Here is a 20,371-nt window from a genome sequence, read left to right on the forward strand (position 1 = left end):
AGTCTATATTAGGCACCAAGCACTTGAAATCTGAGAGTTGAGTGTAATTGCCTTCTAAATTGTTTCCTTGTTTTTCGACCCCCTCCAGTCCTTCCCCCAGAGCGCTGCCAGAAGTGATCCAAAAAGCACTGTCTGATGCTGTCGCCCCTGCAGAGACCAGTTAGAGAGCCACACGGTCCACACAGCTTCTAAGAAGCGTGCTCTATACCTTGCATTCATGCCTTTGGGCCGCAGCCTTCACTCCGTCTGGGACCCTGGACTCTCATTCCCCTGGCTTACTTTCCCTTTTTGTGAACCTGACTCAGATATCACCCCTTGGGGAAACGTCCTGAATAATCCCAGTTCATTTCTCTGTCCTCTCTGCTTTCCCCTGGACTTCATACACACGATTCTCTCTTTGTTCCTTTGTTCAGCCAACACACATTATTGAGCGCCGTTATGGGTTGGGCCTGTGATAAGTGCTCAGAAGAAAACAAGACAGCAATAGAGTAGGGGCTGGATGGGTTTGGAGAGAGTGGCTGGGGAAGTCCCCTCCAAAGAGGTGACATTTAGGCTGAGCTCTGAGCAGTGAGCAGGGCCAGCCATGGAAGCATCTGGAAAGAAGCTGTCAGTGCAGGGGAAATAGCAGCAGCAAGTGCCCCAAGGCAGGGAGAGCGTGGCACTCTGGAGCTACACGGAAGGCCAGCCGGCGGGGCTGGAGCAGAGTGAAGGAGATGGGGTGGGGCGGGAGGTGGGTCAGAAGAGCAGTCGGGGCTCTGAGGACAGACGGTCTGTTGGCCACGGTAAGAAATTTGGATTTTATTCCTGATTGCACTGAGAAACTGTTGGAGGATTTTAGGCAGGGGAGTCAATCGTGTGAAATGATTTATGTCTAGCCTGCAGTGAACACTAAGTGTTGTGAGTGGCTTCCTGCACGTGTCTCTGGTAGACTGTGAGCTGTGTGAGGGCAGGCATTCTCTGCAGATCCCCAGCGCCTAGCCCAGGGTACTGTCAGTAGCCACTGCGGAAGTTAATGAATGAACAACCTATGTTTTCTCTTGATAAGCTCTGTTTAAGTGATTGAGTCATTAACACCATGTAAATAACAGTTTCTATTTAATAAATCTGATCATTCTGGCACTAGGGCACTCCCTATGAATAAGGAAATGTCATGGACTTTTTCAAGACTCTGGGGTATTACGATATTCTGAATGTTCTATTCAGCCTTTGAAGCAGTACCACAGGAATGTTAAGTAGAATCTCAGTGACCAGAGAAGAATGAAAAGCCATGACATTTAAAAAATGAAAACTATAGGTAGTACAGTAAAACCTCATGATAAGGTGAATACAGATATAACATCCCAGTGGCATTTGTTCTCAGGAGGCAGGCTGAAGTTATCTTCCAGCGTGTGGGGAGGTGGGGAGCAGGGGGTTGGTAGACATCTGATTATTTGGGACTTTCTTAGTTCAATATAAAGGCCATTGAATATGGTTTACATTTTATTATCTTTACTTTTGTGCTCTTCGAAAATATAGACCACCTGAGACAGACCGTTTTTCATTAACCACATAATAATGACACCTTGCATTTTGTGTGATTGACATTTTTGGACTTGACTTACACTGAAATGGTTGGCTTTTACTAGAGTTAGTATTTTTCCATTGTAATTTTATTTCCAATTTACAGGTACTCTCTGTTAAACCCTGAGTTTTTTTCCTGAATCAGTTGGAAATCGTAATTTAGATCTATCTGTGTCCCATTAAATAAAGCTGTACTTGAAAATCTCTCATGGTGAAATCATAACCCAGCCCAGTGGACATGCTCTAATGCATCATAGCACCTGCTTCTAAGAAGGATCTTTTCTCATTACTTCTTTCCCCACATTCACTTAAAAATTACCCTACAGGTAATAGGGGGGTTAAAACATGGTAAACTGAGTGCATTTTGGACTTCTTTTAAGTTGAAAATGTTTTTCTCTTCAGAGACTTCAGCAACACAGAAACACTGTGTAGTGAACAGAAGTATTATTGTGAAACGTGTTGCAGCAAACAGGAAGCCCAGAAAAGGTACGTGAAGGGTTTAGCTCAGGGGGTGGCTTTGTGTCGTCAGAAGGAACCAGACTGTGGAGCCTGACAGATCTGATTTTTGAATCCCAGTTCCGTGGGCTCGTAGCCAAGTAGCTTTGGAGAATTCAGTTACCTTCCTCACTGGTAAAATAGGGTAAGAACGCCTACCTGGGGAAGTCGCCCTTTCGTCTGATTGTTTATTTATCTGTTCATTCATTCATTCAATGTGCCAGATACTCGTGCTGGGTAAACAAGTGGTGAGCAAGTATAAGCACTCTCCTCTTAGGATTAAAGGCAAATTATAAAACGGATTTAGCATAGTACATAACACATAGTGGTCACCTGATAATATTGTAAGTATTGCCTAAACATTGGAACTTCTTATTTAGAAGACAGAGAGGCAAAAAAAAAAGAAAAAAATCATTTAATAAGGAATCATGAGGAAGTCAATGACATCAGTTTGTGGACAGGTGATAAGAAAGTTATCATATTCTGAGTTGATACAGGACCCAGGGTTGCCCATCTTTTTACCAGCACCAGCCAGTTCCAGCTCTTGGACAATGTGAAATAGCCAGTTCATCCCTGTGTTCTGTCCCCAGAAGCCAAGAAACTTGACATTTTAATTATCCTGTGAAGCCTTACTGTGAGTTAAGTTTACCCTGCCTATGGTTGTGGTATATTCAGGGTAACTCACAGACGCCCATTCCTGCCACCTAAAACCCTCAGGGGTCTAGAGCTGAGGTCGAAATAGTTTCTCTGCCCAGTCTCCCGGCCCTCCATCCTCAGACATGCACATCTTTTCTTGGTGCATCAAAACTTAAGGTTAGTCACCGTGGTGGCAGGCAGGAGTTAACACTTGCTAGTGGTCGAGGAACTCACCTCTGCTCCCACCCGTGTAATCTAGGTCTTCCTAGGGCATGAAGGTGTTTTCTGTTTAGCCCTGGAGGTTTATACATTAAAATGTTGTGTTCCTGGAAAATATAGGGTTCACTATAAATCTTATGTTTCTGCTGATGTTGTTATTTTGCTTATTTTTATGAACAGGGTTTTTACTCCATAGATTTCTGAGTAATATTCTCTTAAAATTTGTCCTTTACAAATAATATGCATTGAAAATGTGCCAAGTTGAACAGCATTTACACTGATTCAGGACCTTCATAGAGGGGGTCCTGGAAGGCAACCAGAAAATCCTCTATTCTAGCAGAGTTATCCACGTAAACTGTGGTCTTTGTGACTTCCTACCGAGGAATATTAGTGGTCATCTAGTGAAAAAAGCTTTCCGCGTTTATGTAAGTTGGCGAAATGCTGCATCAAACACAAAAGAAAATCCTTTTCTGCAGGATTTCTCAAATCCCTCGGTATGCTGATGTGCGAGGAGGAACTTCAGAATAGAAGGGAGCATTGTGCAGACTTGGCCCCAGAAACCCCACATCCGTTAGCATCTCCAGGGCTCTCGTGCGCCTGTTGGGGTAAATGTAGCCCTAAGCCAACCCTTGCGTTTACAAGCGAGGAACCTGAGAGCCAGAGAAGGGAAATCACTTGCCCAGAAGCACAGGAGTAGGGAGGGAGAGTGGGCCCAGCATGCCGGGTTATCTGACGGCCCGCAGTGGGCAGTATCTGAGGCATCCCTGCTGGTCGGTCCTCAGAACCTGTGCGTCCAGACTGCACCTTTCCGCTTGTCCTCTCCCCAACCTCCTTCTCTCAGAGACTGTCCCCCTCGTCTCCATTATCTCAGGGTGGGGGGGTTTGTCCAAATACTGTTCTCCCTGGGAGGCAGAGGGCAGTGATGCAGAGCAATTGCACGTATTTTCATTGGTACGAAAGTTCCGGGATGTCTCCTTTGACCAAACAGAGACCCCCTCCCTCCCCGTTGCGCTTTTCTCTGCGGGCTAGGCTCCAGCTAGCCGAGCCTGTAGAAGTCAGCTCTACATAAGCGAGCATCCTTTTATTCTTGCGAGTGGTTTGGCCGTTTGCTGGTTTGAAGTTTGTTGGACCCCTCCTGCTCTCCATTTGTGCAGGCGGCGGTGTATTCTCTTCCACCCATGGGGGTTGGCTACCACTGATTTTCTATGTCATGGTTTCTTAGGATGAGAGTCAAAAAGCTGCCCATGATTTTGGCCCTGCACCTCAAGCGATTCAAGTACATGGAGCAGCTCCACAGGTACACCAAGCTGTCTTACCGGGTGGTCTTCCCCCTGGAACTGCGGCTCTTCAACACCTCCAGCGACGCGGTGAACCTGGACCGCATGTACGACCTGGTTGCGGTGGTGGTTCACTGCGGCAGGTGAGGGCAGGTGGGGAGCGCGGCGTGGGGGAAGCGGGAGGGCTGTCCCCGGGCCAGGTAGACCCCGCCGCACCCTTCCGGGGCGGTGAGACTCAGCGGTAATGGTGCTTTGGGAAGTCTCCTCCAAGCTCTGGTTTATCTGTCACCTCAAAGTGAACCTAAACGTACACACATAAAATAAGATAATAAAAAATAAATTAAAAATAAAAAATAAAACAATTGCATTATAATAAAAATAATCTACATGTTCTCTCATAAGGGAAATACTAAGTCTCCATTGGATATAAATGACGCTTATGGAGTCTGAAATCACGTGGAGAAAGAAATGTTTATGCTATGAGTTTAATTAAGAAACCAGGTTGCACGTATAGTATGATCTCAAAAGTGGTTTAAGATGTGTGAATGAAGACTGGAAGCAGTAGATGGAATTTAAAAATCTTTTGGCATTTTGAATGATTAAAATGTACTTTTAACAAATATTCTTTATGCAGTTTTTAGTCTTTCCCCAATATTCTATAATAAGTACCTAATCAGAAAAAAAGAGGGAGTAAGAGAGAAGGCCCCTCGATGTAGAGAAGCAAAGTGTATTTGCTGGAAGTCTTTTGAGGAAGTATTTTTTATTCCATAATTTGGTGTAAGCCTGGAAGAGTCTGCCGAAAATTCACCTGTTTGCTATCCTTTGCTCGGCTGGGACGGGTTTTGTGTCCCCTCCCTGGGATCGGCATGCCGTCACCCTTATAGGTCTCAGATTAGGGCCTGTCACAGAGCAGGTGTCTTTTCCTCTCCATTCTCCTGGATTGGGTTGTGGTGCACGGACCATTACCAAGAGGATGCGTGGTTCCCTGTGGAGGGATGGATGGATTGATTTCTTGCCCTGTACTGAGTGGATGGTATCAGAAACTGTGACTTCACATCTGAAGCACCTCATGTTTTGTCCCATGCAGAGTAACTTTAAGTCACAGGTTATTGCCTTACGTTCTCAGAAAATTGTCTTTGTTGGTCAGTTATAAGCCATCTTTCTGTTTCCCCTGAAGAATACTTCTAACAGTTAATTCTTTTAAAGAACATAGGGGTTCAGCGATCTGGAAACTAGCCATGAACACTGGGTTGGGCGGAGGTCTTGGGGGCAGGCAGAGCCTGGTACCTGGAGGGTCTCTGGTGGCCGAGGTGGGCAGTGTGGACGGGAGGTGGAGAAGCAAAAGCAGTCAGGTGTGTGGGGTGCGCAGGGGTTTTCAGTGTGGATCTCTGTGGGTGCTGACTCCAGTCCCTGGGAACGCTGGTGAGGGTAAGGCAGAGACCCACTTATGAGAACTGGGGGACAAGTAGGAGGTTGGGTTCTAGAATAGTCAGTCTCTGTAACTGGGGCACAAGGTCAGAGCAGCCCTGGCAGCAAGGCTGAGCTGGTGCCGAGTCACGCATGCTACTAATGAGGATTCTTTAAATTCCTCCCCACTAGCGGTGGAATTGTTCTCATACGCGGAGCAGGTGGCTTCTGGCCGTGGGCTCTGGAAAGCTCTGAGGTTAGGGAGCTCAACCCTTCCTTCTTGTGCCAGGACCCCCTGGCCCACAGTTGCCCCAGGTGCACAGCCTCATTCATTGATTTCTCCTGCACGCATTTTTAAACCCTTGTTTCCTGGGTTCCGTAGCAAGATCTGAAGTTATAGCAGTGAACAAGACACACAGGGGCCCTACCCTCATGAAGCTGAGCATCTAGTGGGAAAGATAGTTAGTAAGTAAACGCAACAGACTGCTACCACCAAAACCAAACCACTGCAAAATCACTTTATGATTTTGATTAGTGCTATGAGGAACGATCGGGGAAATGACAGAGAGCAGCGGAGGCACCTCTTTAGGGAAGGTGGTCGGCAAAGATTTATCTACCGAGGTGACATTTGAGCTGAGGCCTAAGGAATAAAAAGAGCCAAGGAGGCAAACACGGGTGAAGACCATTTCAGGCAAGCTCCAGCGGGCACAGAACCAAGATGGGAACGGTGATGTGTATGAAAACAGAGGAGGCCTGTGGGCTGGAGCTCGGAGGGAGGGGAGAGGGTGGCCTGACAAAGGTGGGAACAGACCCTTTGGGGCATGTTGTATTTAAAGAAAGCAAACTAAGGCAAATTCAGCTTTCCAGTTTTGATGGTGCATTGAAAAAACAAAACAAAACTCTAGATTTAGAGTTAAAAATTCCCTCAGTTGTGCAGATCCAACTACATAGTAGCAGCTGTTTGGTTGTTCTCTCTGCTTTGTGTAATGTATCTTTTTGTTTTCGTGCTTGTTATTATACATTTTAGTGTCACATCTTTCTAAAACTTGAGCCAGATCACGTCATTCCTCAAAATTCCCCAGTGTCTTCCTGGCTCACTCACAGCAGAGCCCAGAATCTTAGCCACGATAGCCCATTCCCGTCCCTCCTTCGCCCCGGGCTCCCTGGGCTCTGGCTGCCTTGCTGTTGGGTGAACACGCCAAGAGCTATTCCCACCCCTACGCCTCCCCCAGACCTTTGCACTTGCTCTTTCCCATTCCCGACACTTCCATCATGTGGTCACATGGCTTCTGTCTTTCTCTGTCTCTCTCTCACACACACAGACACACACACACACACACACACACACACACACACACACACACACGCCCCTTCCCTTTCCTTCAGGGAATTTCCTTCTGCTCAAATCTCCTGTCATCAGAGAGGCCTTCTTTCACCACGTTATATCAAGTAGCACCTTCCCTCTATCGCTCACCATCCCATTGCTCTGCTATATTCTTCACAGCACTTACCACCAATTGAAATATATCTGTATTTTAGTTTGTTTATTACCTCTCCAACCCTCATCTCAAGAAAGTGGGGACTTTTTGTTTCGTTCACTGCTTTTTTGCCCGGCAGCCAGAATGGGTCTGGCACATAGTGGGTGTACCATAATTATGTGTTAATATTTGTTGAATTTGAATGTCTGTTTTCCCCAGTAGATTGCGAGTCCTGAGAAGACTCAGATGAGGTTTTTCTCATCTTTCTCTTATGCCCAGCGCAGCTCCGGCCCCTGGGTGTCCCTCCGTGAGTTGTGGCCAAAGGAATGTGGAAATAGACATATATACCAAGTTCTCTGTCCTGAAGATAGAGGGTTTTATTTCCTAGTAAATCACTGCATGTAGAGAGCTACATAGAGTTTTATGGAGAAATAAATGTTAACTTGGTGACTTTCTTTGTCTGTTCTTTTCCAGTGGTCCTAATCGTGGGCATTATATTACTATTGTGAAAAGTCATGGCTTCTGGCTTTTGTTTGATGATGACATTGTAGAGGTTGGTATGCAGATGATTGTATCAGAGAGGAGTGGGTCAGAGACGGTGTTTGGGGATGTGTGTGTGTGGACATTTTCTAAAGTAGGCCTGTTTTCCCATAATCTGACTTGAAAACAGCTTACCTTTCTCTCAAAACTAAATTCTGCTGCTCCCCATTCTCTCTGGAAGGGGAGAAGGAGTGTGATCGTGGACTCATCAATACTGCGTTCTTGTTAACTGATTAGCCGTACACATGGGATCTCTTTGCCGCCCATGTGTAAGTCCTGTTTCCTAGAGTGACTAAAGCCCTCTCTGGGACCAAATAATAAACTTCAAAGTTCTATTAAAATTCTTTTATTATACCAAATTTTTCTTGTATTGATTATTATTTTAAAATATATATTTTTTCAATCTGTTAAATCTGGAAATCTTTATACGATACCAAAGTATTCCACATATTCATTTTGTTGTAAAGGAATACTAGCTGGAGAGAATTCCACTCTCAAAGACGTGGTCTATTTTGGCCCACTTAAGGTAGCACTAAAGGGAATAAACTCTGATGGCCTGAAAGAATTAAGGTTATTCCCAAGAGCTCCCCCAGTTTACCATTTGAAAGACAGAAGTCCTGGCTTCTTCAAAGAGCGCCCATCTATGGTTCCTGATAGATTAAAGGGTGGCTTTCTTCCTCAACGATATGCAATGTATGTAATCATGTCCCTCTGTCAGGTCTGTGGAGCTATCCATTTGCTATTGAAAGTTCCCAATTTTATGACAGGGTTTCTTACATTTTCTTGTGCATTCCATTAGTGTTTCTTTCCTTCTCCCAGGAATCATGTTAAACCATTGTATTGTTTTCTCTTTTGCTTGCAGAAAATAGATGCCCAAGCTATTGAAGAATTCTATGGCCTGACATCAGATATATCAAAAAATTCAGAATCTGGATATATTTTATTCTATCAGTCAAGAGAATAACTTAAAGGACTGTGGGACTAATTCGAGTGGGGAAATGTTCAAAGCACTCTTACCTGGTTTCTCTGCAGACGTCCCTCTTCCCCAGCGGCCCACCAGCGGCGTGGCTCCGAGTTCAGGGGTCTGGCTGTGTGACTCTCCCCCTTCGTTTTTCTACATGCAGCACTACTCGTGGTTTTATGTTAGTCTGAGGTAGAGTTAACTGCAATCAGATTGTAGTAAGTTTTAGATGAATAACATTTGCTAATTTTAGGATCAGGTACATGCCATGCCACTGGCTGTGTCTGGCTGAATTAGAATGACATTTCCTATGAACGTCGACAGTCTTTTTGGGGTCTTTGCTCATCTTCCTAAATGGCTTCCGGGGTCTCCTTTCAATGCATTCCTTTAACTTGTCCCTGGAAACACCGCTTCCCGTTTTTAGCTTCTCTGCCTCTTTTCTGACAGAAGGACAGAAGAATGGGGTAGATACTCACCTTTTAGAGCTGCAACTATAGCTTTAAGTTTTGCCAGTGAAAATGTTTAAAAGTGAGTAACCTCGAAACTGAATTCATCCTCCGGGTGGAACAGGGTGAACAGAAGCTGTTCGCGGTTGCTAGCGGCTGCCCCGGGCTGCGCTCACGCAGCCATGAGAATTCCAGAGGCTGAGGAGGTGTGGAGCTCAGGGCAGGCAAAGCCAAGAGGAGGAAGCTTTCGTGCACAGTGGAAAGTTGCTTTTCTTATCTTTCTACCAAAACCAAGTTTCAGGAAAATAGCTCTATGCTCTTTGTTTTTAGTGATGCTTTTCTTCTGTCCTGTGAGTTGTATCTCCTTTATCCGGCGCTGCTAAGCTTCCCAAGGTATCTTTCCGATCCTACTGGTGTTTCGCAGTCAGTGGTGGCAGGGCTGAGACACCACGGGGACTGCCCTTCCGCCCAGCTCTCCTTAGCTAGGCAGCACCAACACCGTCCTTTCCCAGGAAGAACGAAGGCTCTGCACCTTTCCTCCCATCAGCCACATTGTACAGCTGTTCACGTTTTAGCATTTCAGTCCGTGTACTGAGGCCCTGGCCAGTCCCAGGGCTAACATGGAACCTTCCCCACAGGAGATACTGGAGTTAGCTGGGGATGCAAGTGGGTCAAAGGAAGTGTCAGTGGGCGGGTGGAGGGATGAACAAAATGGTGGCGTTTCTTTGGCTCAGACTCCCAGGATGCTTGACAGTGGGAGTTTTTTGGAAGAACCTCATCTCACCGTAGTTACTTTTTGTTACATATGTATTTATTAAATCTTTTGCGTATTGGCACCTTTTATTAAAAGGGTCGATACAGTGTGTTGCTGTTGAGCTGGTTTTTGGTTTCCTACAAATGTTATGAGTTGTAGATCTTGGCTTCCTTTGGGAAGACAGTTGACTTCCATACACTATAATATACTGTGAACCTGTTATTTTGTTACCTAATAAATCAGCGAAGGAACATGCAAACTTGTGGCATAATGTGAACTCAAACTGAAATTGAAAATGTTACTGGCCATTTTGCAACAATTAAGAGCATAGCACTTTATCTAGATGAAAACTGGATTTCTTATCTTCGAAGTATCTTGAACTGTTTGTCGCTCACAACTTACATAAGCATGCCAACACTTCATCTGTTCATGCTTGAAGTGAAATGTTTTACTTTTCACTGGAGAAGACAAAAACAGGGTGATCTTCACGTTATTGTTTTATAAAAGTGATGAAAATATACCTTGCCTTGTTTAGAGGTGAATTCATATTTATAAATATTTTGTCTTTTTTTTCTTCCACAAAACTTATGCAGTAATGGCGTACCTGGAAGGTGTGTTTTTATTCTTTTTTAAGGAGAGACACTTTCCAGTTGAAGGTGACTGATACAGGGAGCTCTTTGTACTATACATAAACCATATATTTGACTGCAGGTTGCAAAGTTTAAAAAAACGCTGATTGATCCCTCATAGATTTGGAGCTGATACATGAGAAAAACTATTAAAATTATCTTTGAAATGACTCTTGAAGCTAATTTATTAGAAAAAAAAAAAGTTTCAATTGGAAGCCTATGGAAGTAATATCTGAATGCTAAGTCATAGATTCAGTACTTTTTTTTTTTTTGATGTGTAAAAAGTTTTTCCCAGTGACTTAACTGAAATAATGCCTTTTAGTAGAAAAGGTTAGTTAAAATTCAGTATTCACGGATACATTTTTGGAATAAAAAAAAATAAGTATCGAAGATAATACAAAGACACTAAAATGGTTGTGTGTTGCAGGAAAAGAAGATTGAAAAAAAGACCAAAACACACTTCTCCACCAACACTCCATCAGTTTTTTAAACTTTAGAGCTCTCTGGGAACTTCTTCCCCCTTCCTCTTTAATGAACGAAAGAAACACGAGGCAGCTACATTTCCCCCTCAGTCATTTCACTTTGTGTGAAGACTAGAGCACATAAACACTTCTTTATTTTCCATCCCTCATTCGTTGTGTGAAGCAGAGATGGTGTGGGATGTGTGAGACCACTCTGAGGTCAACAATAGCACAAAGGCTCAGCAATATTCCCTCAAATGGCCAGGGTTTTTGTGTGTCATTTTCTGGCAGGAGTGAGCAGGCCTGCTGTATTTCTTTTAACTGCTGGGTGTTTTAAAATAAGTGGCAGTGTTTTCCACTTTTAAAAGAGAAGGAATATTTGCTTTATTGGTTACTTCTTGTTTAACATCTAGACTATGTTACAGTGTGATAAAACTTTCATTTGTTTGAAAGTCGATGTTGGTAGAATGCTGACACCCAGTCCTGTTATTCTGAGGCATTTTCTGTTCCGAGGCAACACGAAGTGGGCTGGTTTGAAGAGAGCCAAGGAGCGGCACAAGAGGGTGGTGCTTTGACTAGGAAACCAGTCATACTGGTTTTATAGCCTGGTATATTTTGGATTTCAGATGAAATGGGGAAAAAAATGACGGAAATGGTCCCTATGCATTTATTTTCATGGATACCCTAAATTTTCATGGGCATGCCTAACAATGAAACTATGTTCTAACTGGAGCTTAGGGCTTATTTTAGATATTGGAGTGTAGCTTTATTACAGATGGATTTTATCTTTAAACATTGCATTTTGATCAACTTTGTATATTCATGTGTATTAAAATATTGTGCACTAAATGTTTTGCCCTCGTTTGCTATTATATGGTCAAGGCATTTATCAGCACTAGTGTGATTAACTCATGTAAGTGGCATGGGTCAGGGAAAATGATTTCCTATGTTTCTGCCTAATTAAATTTGTTTTTCGGTATTGCATTAATTTATTTTTGGCTTCCATTTCTGTATAACCAAAATAGTTACTGTATTTGTGTGGCATTCATTTATTTGACTTTGTTGCTAAAAAAATTTTTTTTAGTTTTTATTTAAAATAACCTGTACCTTTTTTTTTTTTTTAATGTAACCAATTCAAGCACTTTAAGCAATAATGTCAATCTTGTGAAACTTCAATCAGTTGAACACCCTGCCTCTAAAATTGTTGGCAAAAAATAAATAAATAAAAGAGGAATTCTCTTCCTAGAGAATTCTATCTTGGTAGCATTATACACATGGACTTAAAATCCTTTTTATAAAATGTGAGTCATTGGCAAGCCTCCTGTCCAGGTAATCATTCCAAACCCAATTTTGAAGCATTGTAAAGAATATTCTGGTCATTGTAATAATGGACGTGTAATAATAACGTACTGTCCACGTTCATAAAGTTAGTGTTCTGGAGATATCTCACCACTTTTTTGATTGAGAAAGATCAACACAATCCAGAAACCTGTGTCTGGGGAAGAGCAAATTGAGACTATCAGTGAGAAAAAGAATTAGAGTAGGTATATTAGGCATCACAGTAAATTGCTTAGCAACGATTTTGCATAGAAAATGCCCTTTACCAGTTATGAAATAAAAGATGCATTCCCAAAATAAGGAAGTGGCTTCCAGCTCTTTGATCCCATCAGCATTTGGTTTTCAGGAAAGAGTAGGAGTGTGGCCTGGGCCCTGGTGTACTGCCAGCAGCTCCAGGCTTCTGGGCGGGGTCTGAGCTGCAGTGACCCCAGCGGGGTGCACACCGCTCCCTCCATTGGCCTGCCAGAGGCGGGGCAGTGCAGGCCCATGTGCTATGGTCTCAGAGTGTGGCCCTCCCAGGGCTGAGACTCAAGCTTGCTGTTAAAATGCGTAAGGCTCTTTTTCCCCCCAACCAGTCACTTCAAGGGGTCCGTGTGTGGACAGGAGATTGTCATTTGAGTACATTTTCCTGGGCCCAGTGATGGGAATAAAACCCCACCGACCAAGAGCAAGGCAATGTGCCTTGAAGTCTCCCGGTTTCCATCCATCTTCTCTCAGGGCAGTTGAACCTGGCTGAGCTGGGACAGGCTTGCTGGGGAAGCGCCTGCATCCGCCATGACGGCCGTGGGAATGGAAGATGTCAGGAAAAAGGGTTTTTCTTTTCTCGGCCTCCTGTTGTCCATCTGTCCTATAGGGTTTATAGGATAGGCCCGTCACCACCAGCACGACATAGTTTCTGGGGAATGAGAAGAGTTGCCCATTTCTCCAAATTTCCCTCCCTCTGTTCATTGAGACTTAAAACCCCTTGAACAGAGAAAGAAGTCTTCCATTTCCATGCCTTGTATCCCCATGAAGATAAAAAAGCTTGCTAAGTCATTCCCCACCCCCCATCCCCGAGGGAAGACTTTGATCGTGGGGATGGTACTCAAACCTCTTAGACTTGTCCTAGAGATGTCCCAGGTGGAGAGATTTTTAATTAAGCCATTATTTAGCACCTGTTGTATGCTAGGCATTGGGACAGGAGTTGGGGGATAAAAAGGTGAAGCAGATAGGATCCCTCTTCTAGTTTGCTCCCTCAGAGAAAAAAGGTTTGCGGGAAGGAAATTTAAATTGTGGAGATAACATGTGGGCGGCGAAATTCATCACAGTCTGGCTCGTTTTGGTATTCAGCCTGGGTCTTCCTGAGCGGATGGACACTGCTCCAGCTGGTGCTGTGGGTAAAGCAGCCCGCTTCCTTCTTGACCTTGGGTCCCCTTCTTGGTGTCCCACTTTCCTTCTTGCCTGCCCTCCATGTTGCCTTAGCCTGCCTTTAGCTTCTTCTAGTAGGGACGACACAATTTTTTAAAACAATGCTTAAATCCATTATGTTACAGTGATGGACTTGAGCATTTTGCCTCTTAATTCTCATGTTAAAAGAGCCAGTCTTAACAGAGGATTTTATGAATAAATCATCTAAACGACCTCTTTCCATGATTACCAAACAATTAGAGCCTATCCAAACTTAACCAAAATCAATCCAGCATGAGTTTTTAAGCTATGTGACTAATGATTTTATTGGCTTATCAACCTATGTTCCCTTTTTGGGTTCCCTTATGTTTTAATAGTGCTTTGAATAAAGCACATTAGGAGCTTACAAACAAATGAAAAATAGCTTCGTTTTGGTTCTAAGACACAAGAGTCAGAAACACATTAGATTTTGTAAAAAGGATTCCTAATTTTCTACTCATTTCCCACGTGATGATTCATAATAAAGTATTTATTAACAACCTTGGGGGTATCATATTCATGTTGTAAGTTACATGGACGCATCTTTCACTTTTTTCCCCTCCCTGGAGTGAGCATACAGGTTGTATCAAGGTGGTGTGGAATTCCACAGAAACTCTGCACGGGGAGGTTGGGCATTTGTGTTGTCGGTGGAAATCCTGTTTTGTTCTTACCTCATCCTGGTAGTTACGGATCTTGGAGAAGAAAACTGAGATGTAGATTTGACTTGGCAGGAAGCAAAATAATTTAATAGTTGAAACCACTCTTTCTATATATTTAACCAAGTCCTCTTTCTATGATCCAACTGAACTGTATTTGTATTTCAGAGTATCTCTTTTTTTTTTTTTTTAGAGTATCTCTTAATTGACCTTGCCTGAGAGAACATTCTGTGCTGAGATAACTGAAAATAAACACAAGAAAAATTTGAGAGTGAGTCTTCTGCAGAAAGCTAGGTCCCTTCACTGTAGAGCCCGTCTTGGGTTGAGAATTGCCTGTTTCCCAAGCTGAGGGGTAGAAAAATGTTTTTCAGTGGGTTATAAAACCTGTGTAAAGGAGAAACTCATTCTCTTGCCACCCCCCAACCCCATAGAATAGTTTGAAAACGCTGAAAAGAAGTTGTTTCTGCATATTTTCCCATCTTTGTTACCCCAAAGCCCAGAGAACCAGAAATAAGTATAAATTAGCCTAAATATGTTGTCTTTTTCAACTTTGACTTATGAGCCTCCAGCAGAAGTAGGGGTGAAGGCTGCAGAATGGAGAGGGACCCTCCTCCTGGACGTCCATTGAATGACCTGATCTTTGTGTCATTTGAGGAGTCTGCAAAGATCATGAAGAACAAACGCGCTGCAGAATCTGCCCTCAGATGGGAATTGGTAGAGAATGTGGAAGAATGAGGAGGTGCGGTGTGAATCTCGGGGGGTAAGAGGAGGGGAATAAGGCTGAGACCCTTCTAATGTGACTGCATAGCTTCTGGCCTCAGGTCTCACTGCAATGTCTGTCCCAATCTGTGCCTTTGCCCTGCAGAGTCAGGTGGGATTGCAGCAAGCCCCACAAGTGCCCCTATCTGATAGACAACCTACGGACTCTATGCCCTTTCTGTCGTTGCCCTGACCTTGATCTCTAATAGGAGAATTTCAGACTCAAGTCAGTAGTCTTGTGAGAAAGCCCTACTGGACTGGGAATTGCAAGTCCAGGTTCTAGCGTGGGCTGTCACTAGCTGGTGCCATCGTCATAGCATGTGCGGAAAGCAAAGGGTCAGGAAGCAGAAGGTCTGAGTTCAAGTCCTGTGGCTTCCTGGTTGGATAATGTTAGAGGTTTGTCACCTAAGTCAGATGTTGGCCATAATGTTGGGTTTGGGATGATAATGAGAGGTATTTGTCAGAAGGGCCCTTCTCAGGTCCTCAGGGAGGTAGAGACACAATTGCCAAAACAACAGAGCATGAGAGAGTTACTTAAATAGGAAGTTGTGGGGTATTGTGCTGTACTATTTCATTTAATCTAATCCCCATGACATCTTCCAGGCATAAAAGACAAGACTAAAGAGAGCTGAGGGGGAAAAAAAAAGCAGCCCTTGATAGCCAGGAAATAGCCAGCGATAGCTACACCTGGCATGTTGTCTGGAGCTGGCCCAGCAACTCCAGCTGGACCATGGTGTTTCCTGGTAGGACATAAACAATCTCACAGGACACCAACCTCAGACAAGGTCATGGTATGACCATGATGAAGTGAAACAATAAACAAGACCACTTTGTAATTTCACCTAAGCATGGACAAAAACAAGATCACTGCAAATTGCAAAATACCAAACACCCCTCTCCCGCCAAGTCCCAGTCACTGCTGTACCAGTGGCGGCTTTAGCACTGCTCCCATCTGTCCTAGATGAGATTTATTAAGGTACACGATCAAAGGATTAGCCCCACTTCCTGACAGCACCCAGTCCAGAGTGAAACTCTGTTCTTGAACCTTCCCGCAAATCACCAAACCAAAGCCCCAATCCTGTAAGTTCTAACAGCCTCTTACTGAAATGCCCCACGCTTCCCCACGGTGTGTGGTCTCTCTGAGCTTTAAACACAATTTTGTTAAACACAGTTGTATTCCTGGAGGTCTGGCTGGAGAGCATGGACAGAGGACTGTGCTGGACTGAGAGATCAGACCTTCCTGGGGTCGGCCTGGGTCTGCTGATCTCATGGCTGCAAAGGAGAAAGGGCCACACATGCAAGGTTGTCATCAGTGTCCTGAGACCTAATTGATCTTCAGTGACTCCTGCCCAGAGGGGATGCTGGTGGTGGGCTGGATGCCAAGTAACTTTGGATGGATCTGGACCTCAGTTTTTCCTAACCTGTAAAATAAAGTTAGAGAGAACAGGGTTGTGGTGTGTAGAAACTGCTAGAAAGCACGAGCGGTATATAATGTGATTATGAGCAGGCTATGGTAAGACTGACAAGCTTTGTTCTTTGTTTATCTATTCCTGGCACCTCCACACCTACCCTTAGAATCCCTCAGGCTCAGCTGTGTCTGTCTCTAGAGCCCTTGAATTCGCTGCAGTGTCAGAACCCCTATTTGAGGCAGGGTCTGAAACCAATAAGATGGGGCCTGAGGTCCATCGGTAGGAGGGGTATAAGATCTATTTCAGGAATTCCAACTTCCTACAACAGACAAGGTCCCAGTTCTGTACGGACCTTGTTGTGTATGTGGAAGAGGTTTTTAGAATCATACAGCTGGGGTGGGATACGGGGCAGCGAGGGGTGAAGGCAGGTGGCAGAAGAGGTGACTGAGGACTTTTGCTGGGTCTAGTGCTCTCTAGTGGGAATGGCCTAAAATACCTCCTGATTTTTCTCAAAAGAACTGCTAGACACGTCTCGCTTTTATTTTATATACATTATTTGTCCATGGGTTTTTGTTAGAAACGAACAAACCCAAAGCCTGACAACAATTACCTTGACTCCATGCCAAGGCTTAAGTTAAACAGGCCCTCACCTTTCAGCAAGATGGGGCACTGGAGCATAGGAACCCAGGGTCAAAGGAGAGAAGAAAGTGACCTCTTTGAAGACAGTGTCCTGTTCACCTCTGAAGCTTCATGGCCAGAGAAGGGCATTGAGTGAAAACAAGAGCATGAGATCAGGCAGGGGCTGGCGCGGAGGAACTAAGTCAGGAGGGTAGAGGACAATTGATTTCTGGTCCTACTTAGCTTGTTAATGTCACAAAGCCGGAAGGGAAGAAAGGATAAGGAAGGAAAGAAAAATGGCAGCTTTGAGAAATTGAGGTAAGGGTTTAAATCAAAGATCTAAGAGATTCTGTCTTATTTGGGGAAGTGTCAGGCGAGCTACCCACAGCAAGCCAGCTAAGGTGACAAGGCATCGTTTTACTCCCTACAGCCCAACCCAAGGGCAAATATACTGTTTTATTTTCTATGCACATTTTGGCTAAAATTCTTTATAAGCTATTGATTTTTGTGATAAAGATTGTGAGGCCTCACAGGGACTCAGTGGTTTTAGAATTTCTGGAAAATTCGTTTGCATTTTGGAGCAGTCTTACATTGTTTTTGTATTGACCTTTATTTGTAATCACATCTGCTGACCCCGAACGTTAGGATATGTAATAGAACTTGAACTACATCAGGCTCAGGATTTTTCTCTTCTCTGTTTGGATGTATAGGGAAGCGAAGTATTGGACAGAAAGTCTCTAGTGACGTCTGAAGAGTGTGAATAAGTGACTGTTAGAAGTGTGAGAACATTCAATAAAGAAAAATTGCAAAGCAGGGCCAAAGGGAACAGAGAGAAAGAACGTGTTATTCTTCGTAGGCGAGGCTGGTTAGTGTGTGACTTCTGTCACAGGAAGAGTTAGATGAAGCTGGCTGATAGAATCTATTTTAAAATAGATCTCAAGGAAGGCAGATACATTTTATTTTTAAAAACTTCATTATGGGAAATTTTAAAAACATGTACAAAAGTAGGATACAGAATAGAATACATTTCTGAACCTCCATGAACCCACAATTCAGCTTCACCAGTTAACTTTGGCTATTCCTGTTTCAGACAGATAGAATTCTCATATCGTACTGGAAAGTCACCAAACTAACAAGCTTCCAACTTTTCAGAATCTCTAAACCTGCAGAGGATAACTATGAGAGGTGTAGTTCAATTCAGATTAACAACCACCTCTAAGGGATTATCTACTTAGTTATTCCTCTGACTTGAAATAATGTGTCATTCCTCTAACTTGAAATGTTTTGGCATAAATGCAGAATGCAGAACCTTTTTTTGTATGTGTGTGATATAGAGATGTTATGGTTGAAATAGGCTTACTTTGTATAGTGGCTAAATAATATGAAATATAGTGGAACTGAAGCTGCAGTGTTTGAACGTGACCACATTTACTTGGAAAATTATAACAAAAATAATGGCACTTTACTATAGAATATGGTCTTATGTATATTTTCTTACGTATATTTATACAAAAGTGAAAAGGCCCACAGCTCTCCCACATGCTTTCTCTTGTAGGTTTTCACCTTTCCGTATTTCACCTACCCCTTACTTCTGGAATTTTCCCAAAGAGATGACCAGGCTCAATGTTTCTGTTTGTCTCTACCTTTTCCTGTTGGTATTTTTCCTTATGGCGTGTCATTAGCAGTTTTCACTAATCAATGGATTAAACTGAAGAATGCCGGAGAGGGAAGGAAGTTCCTGGATAAGAGTGCAAACTTTCCATAGTTGTGTTAAGACCTGGAAGCCCTGAGATCTTAGCAAGACTGGCTTGCATTGTTTTCTAAGTCAGTATTACCTAGAGTAAGGAAGGAGGGGCTGGTGGAAGTTGCTGAGCGTTGAAGCAGGGTCACTATTCTGTGTAGTGGACCCGTGCAGCAGAAAAGGGTTGCAGGCTCCATTTCAGCTTTCTGAATCTCCGTCTCTTCCTGGTGCCTGCAGAGCCACGGGGGGTTGGACAGGAAAGAGAAAGAGGTGGTCTTGACATTCAGGGGTAGAGCAGGCAGCAGAGGGTCTTATGCATGGAACCTCACCCTCCCCGTCCCATTGTCCAAATGATCAAGGGCTGAAGTTTCCAAACTTTCCGTTTAGTACCACAATCTTTTTGAAAAATAAAATCTTATGTAGAACCTTACTACATATGTATGTAGTATTTTATATGGTAGTTTATTAGTGTACAGTTCTTTTATAAGTTAATTTTATAAGGTTAATGAGAACAAAGCAGCTACTTGAAGTACATGAAATTTTGGACGTGGCAGTCTGCTATTGGTCTCGGCACCCAGTTTGTATCTGAATTTTGTTTTTGCTCACAGAGGATTAAGAAAATCCAAGTTCACACAAATACATGATTGAAAATACTGCTTTTGTTTTGTTTCTCTTGTTTTTTAAACAGTTGTCTTGCATTATCCAAGATTCTTTTCAATAAAGAAAGGTAGTAGGAGAACATATACTTTTGAGGTCTTCATAAAAATAAGTTAACCTCCCAAATTATCTCAGTTGGGGGTCTCTAAAGAGTTTAAATTTGATTTATAACACTCTTAAGCATGTCTTTTGATTATTTAACCTAGTTATTTTTTAAAAGTGAAATCCTAATGAAAACATTTGTGGAACCCCTAAAGCAGGGTTCCATGGAACACAGTTTGAAAACCACCAATCCGATGTTAAAAAGGGAAGGCTTCCTTTTATTCCCTTACCCAAACATCTTTCGGCCTTTAATGCTGCCCTTTCATGGCTTTCCCCACTTTTAGAGAGGGCACTGAACTAATTTATTTTTTCAGCTTTACTGACATATAATTAACATATAACATTATGTATGTTTAAGGTATACAACATAAAGATTTGACATATGTATGTACTGCAAATAAATACCACTGGTAAGGTTAGTTAACACATCCATCACCTCACCTAGTTACAATGTTTTGTTTTGTTTGTGGTGAGAACTGTCTTAGCGACTTTCAAATAGCATTGAGCTCATTGTACCTCAATTTCACTAAGATAGCCCTGTTGGTGGGAGGATGTAAAGGAACGTGCAGTAGCCAGCTTGTTCTGCCTGGGTCCCTGTGTTCCCATCTCTCTTCCCTCCTCTCTGCTCCCCTGCCCGGCACCAAGGGGGTGGGTTCCAGTTCCAAGGAGCATTGTCTAGTACATGGACTTAATTCTCGTGACTTCTTCAGTCCTTCCATTAAGACTTCCCCTTTCAGTATCCCATGGCTTGGACCCTGCTTTCTTTGAGGTGTTTGCTGGCTGTACTGGTAAACTAATCCAGC

General features: G+C 43.4%; 1 protein-coding gene across 8 annotated transcripts in view; it reads left to right on the forward strand.

Moving 5' to 3' along the window:
- USP46 (ubiquitin specific peptidase 46) overlaps positions 1–11,855 on the forward strand; it is a 62,610-nt gene extending 50,755 nt beyond the window's left edge. For 5 of the 8 annotated variants that reach the window (XM_082462318.1, XM_082462320.1, XM_082462323.1 and 2 more), the window contains 4 exons: positions 1,963–2,046; positions 4,133–4,330; positions 7,547–7,625; positions 8,475–11,855. In XM_082462318.1, the coding sequence (XP_082318444.1) occupies positions 1,963–2,046; positions 4,133–4,330; positions 7,547–7,625; positions 8,475–8,576 (463 nt within the window). In that variant the 3' untranslated portion in view covers positions 8,577–11,855. Of the gene's footprint in view, positions 1–1,962; positions 2,047–4,132; positions 4,331–7,356; positions 8,453–8,474 lie in introns of those variants that run through there. The other 3 variants (XM_082462316.1, XM_082462322.1, XM_082462321.1) reach the window with 3 other exon arrangements.
- The last annotated feature ends 8,516 nt before the right edge of the window (positions 11,856–20,371 follow it).

Source organism: Balaenoptera physalus, assembly GCF_965194825.1.
Source record: "Balaenoptera physalus genome assembly, chromosome: 5".
Classification (NCBI taxonomy): domain Eukaryota; kingdom Metazoa; phylum Chordata; class Mammalia; order Artiodactyla; family Balaenopteridae; genus Balaenoptera; species Balaenoptera physalus.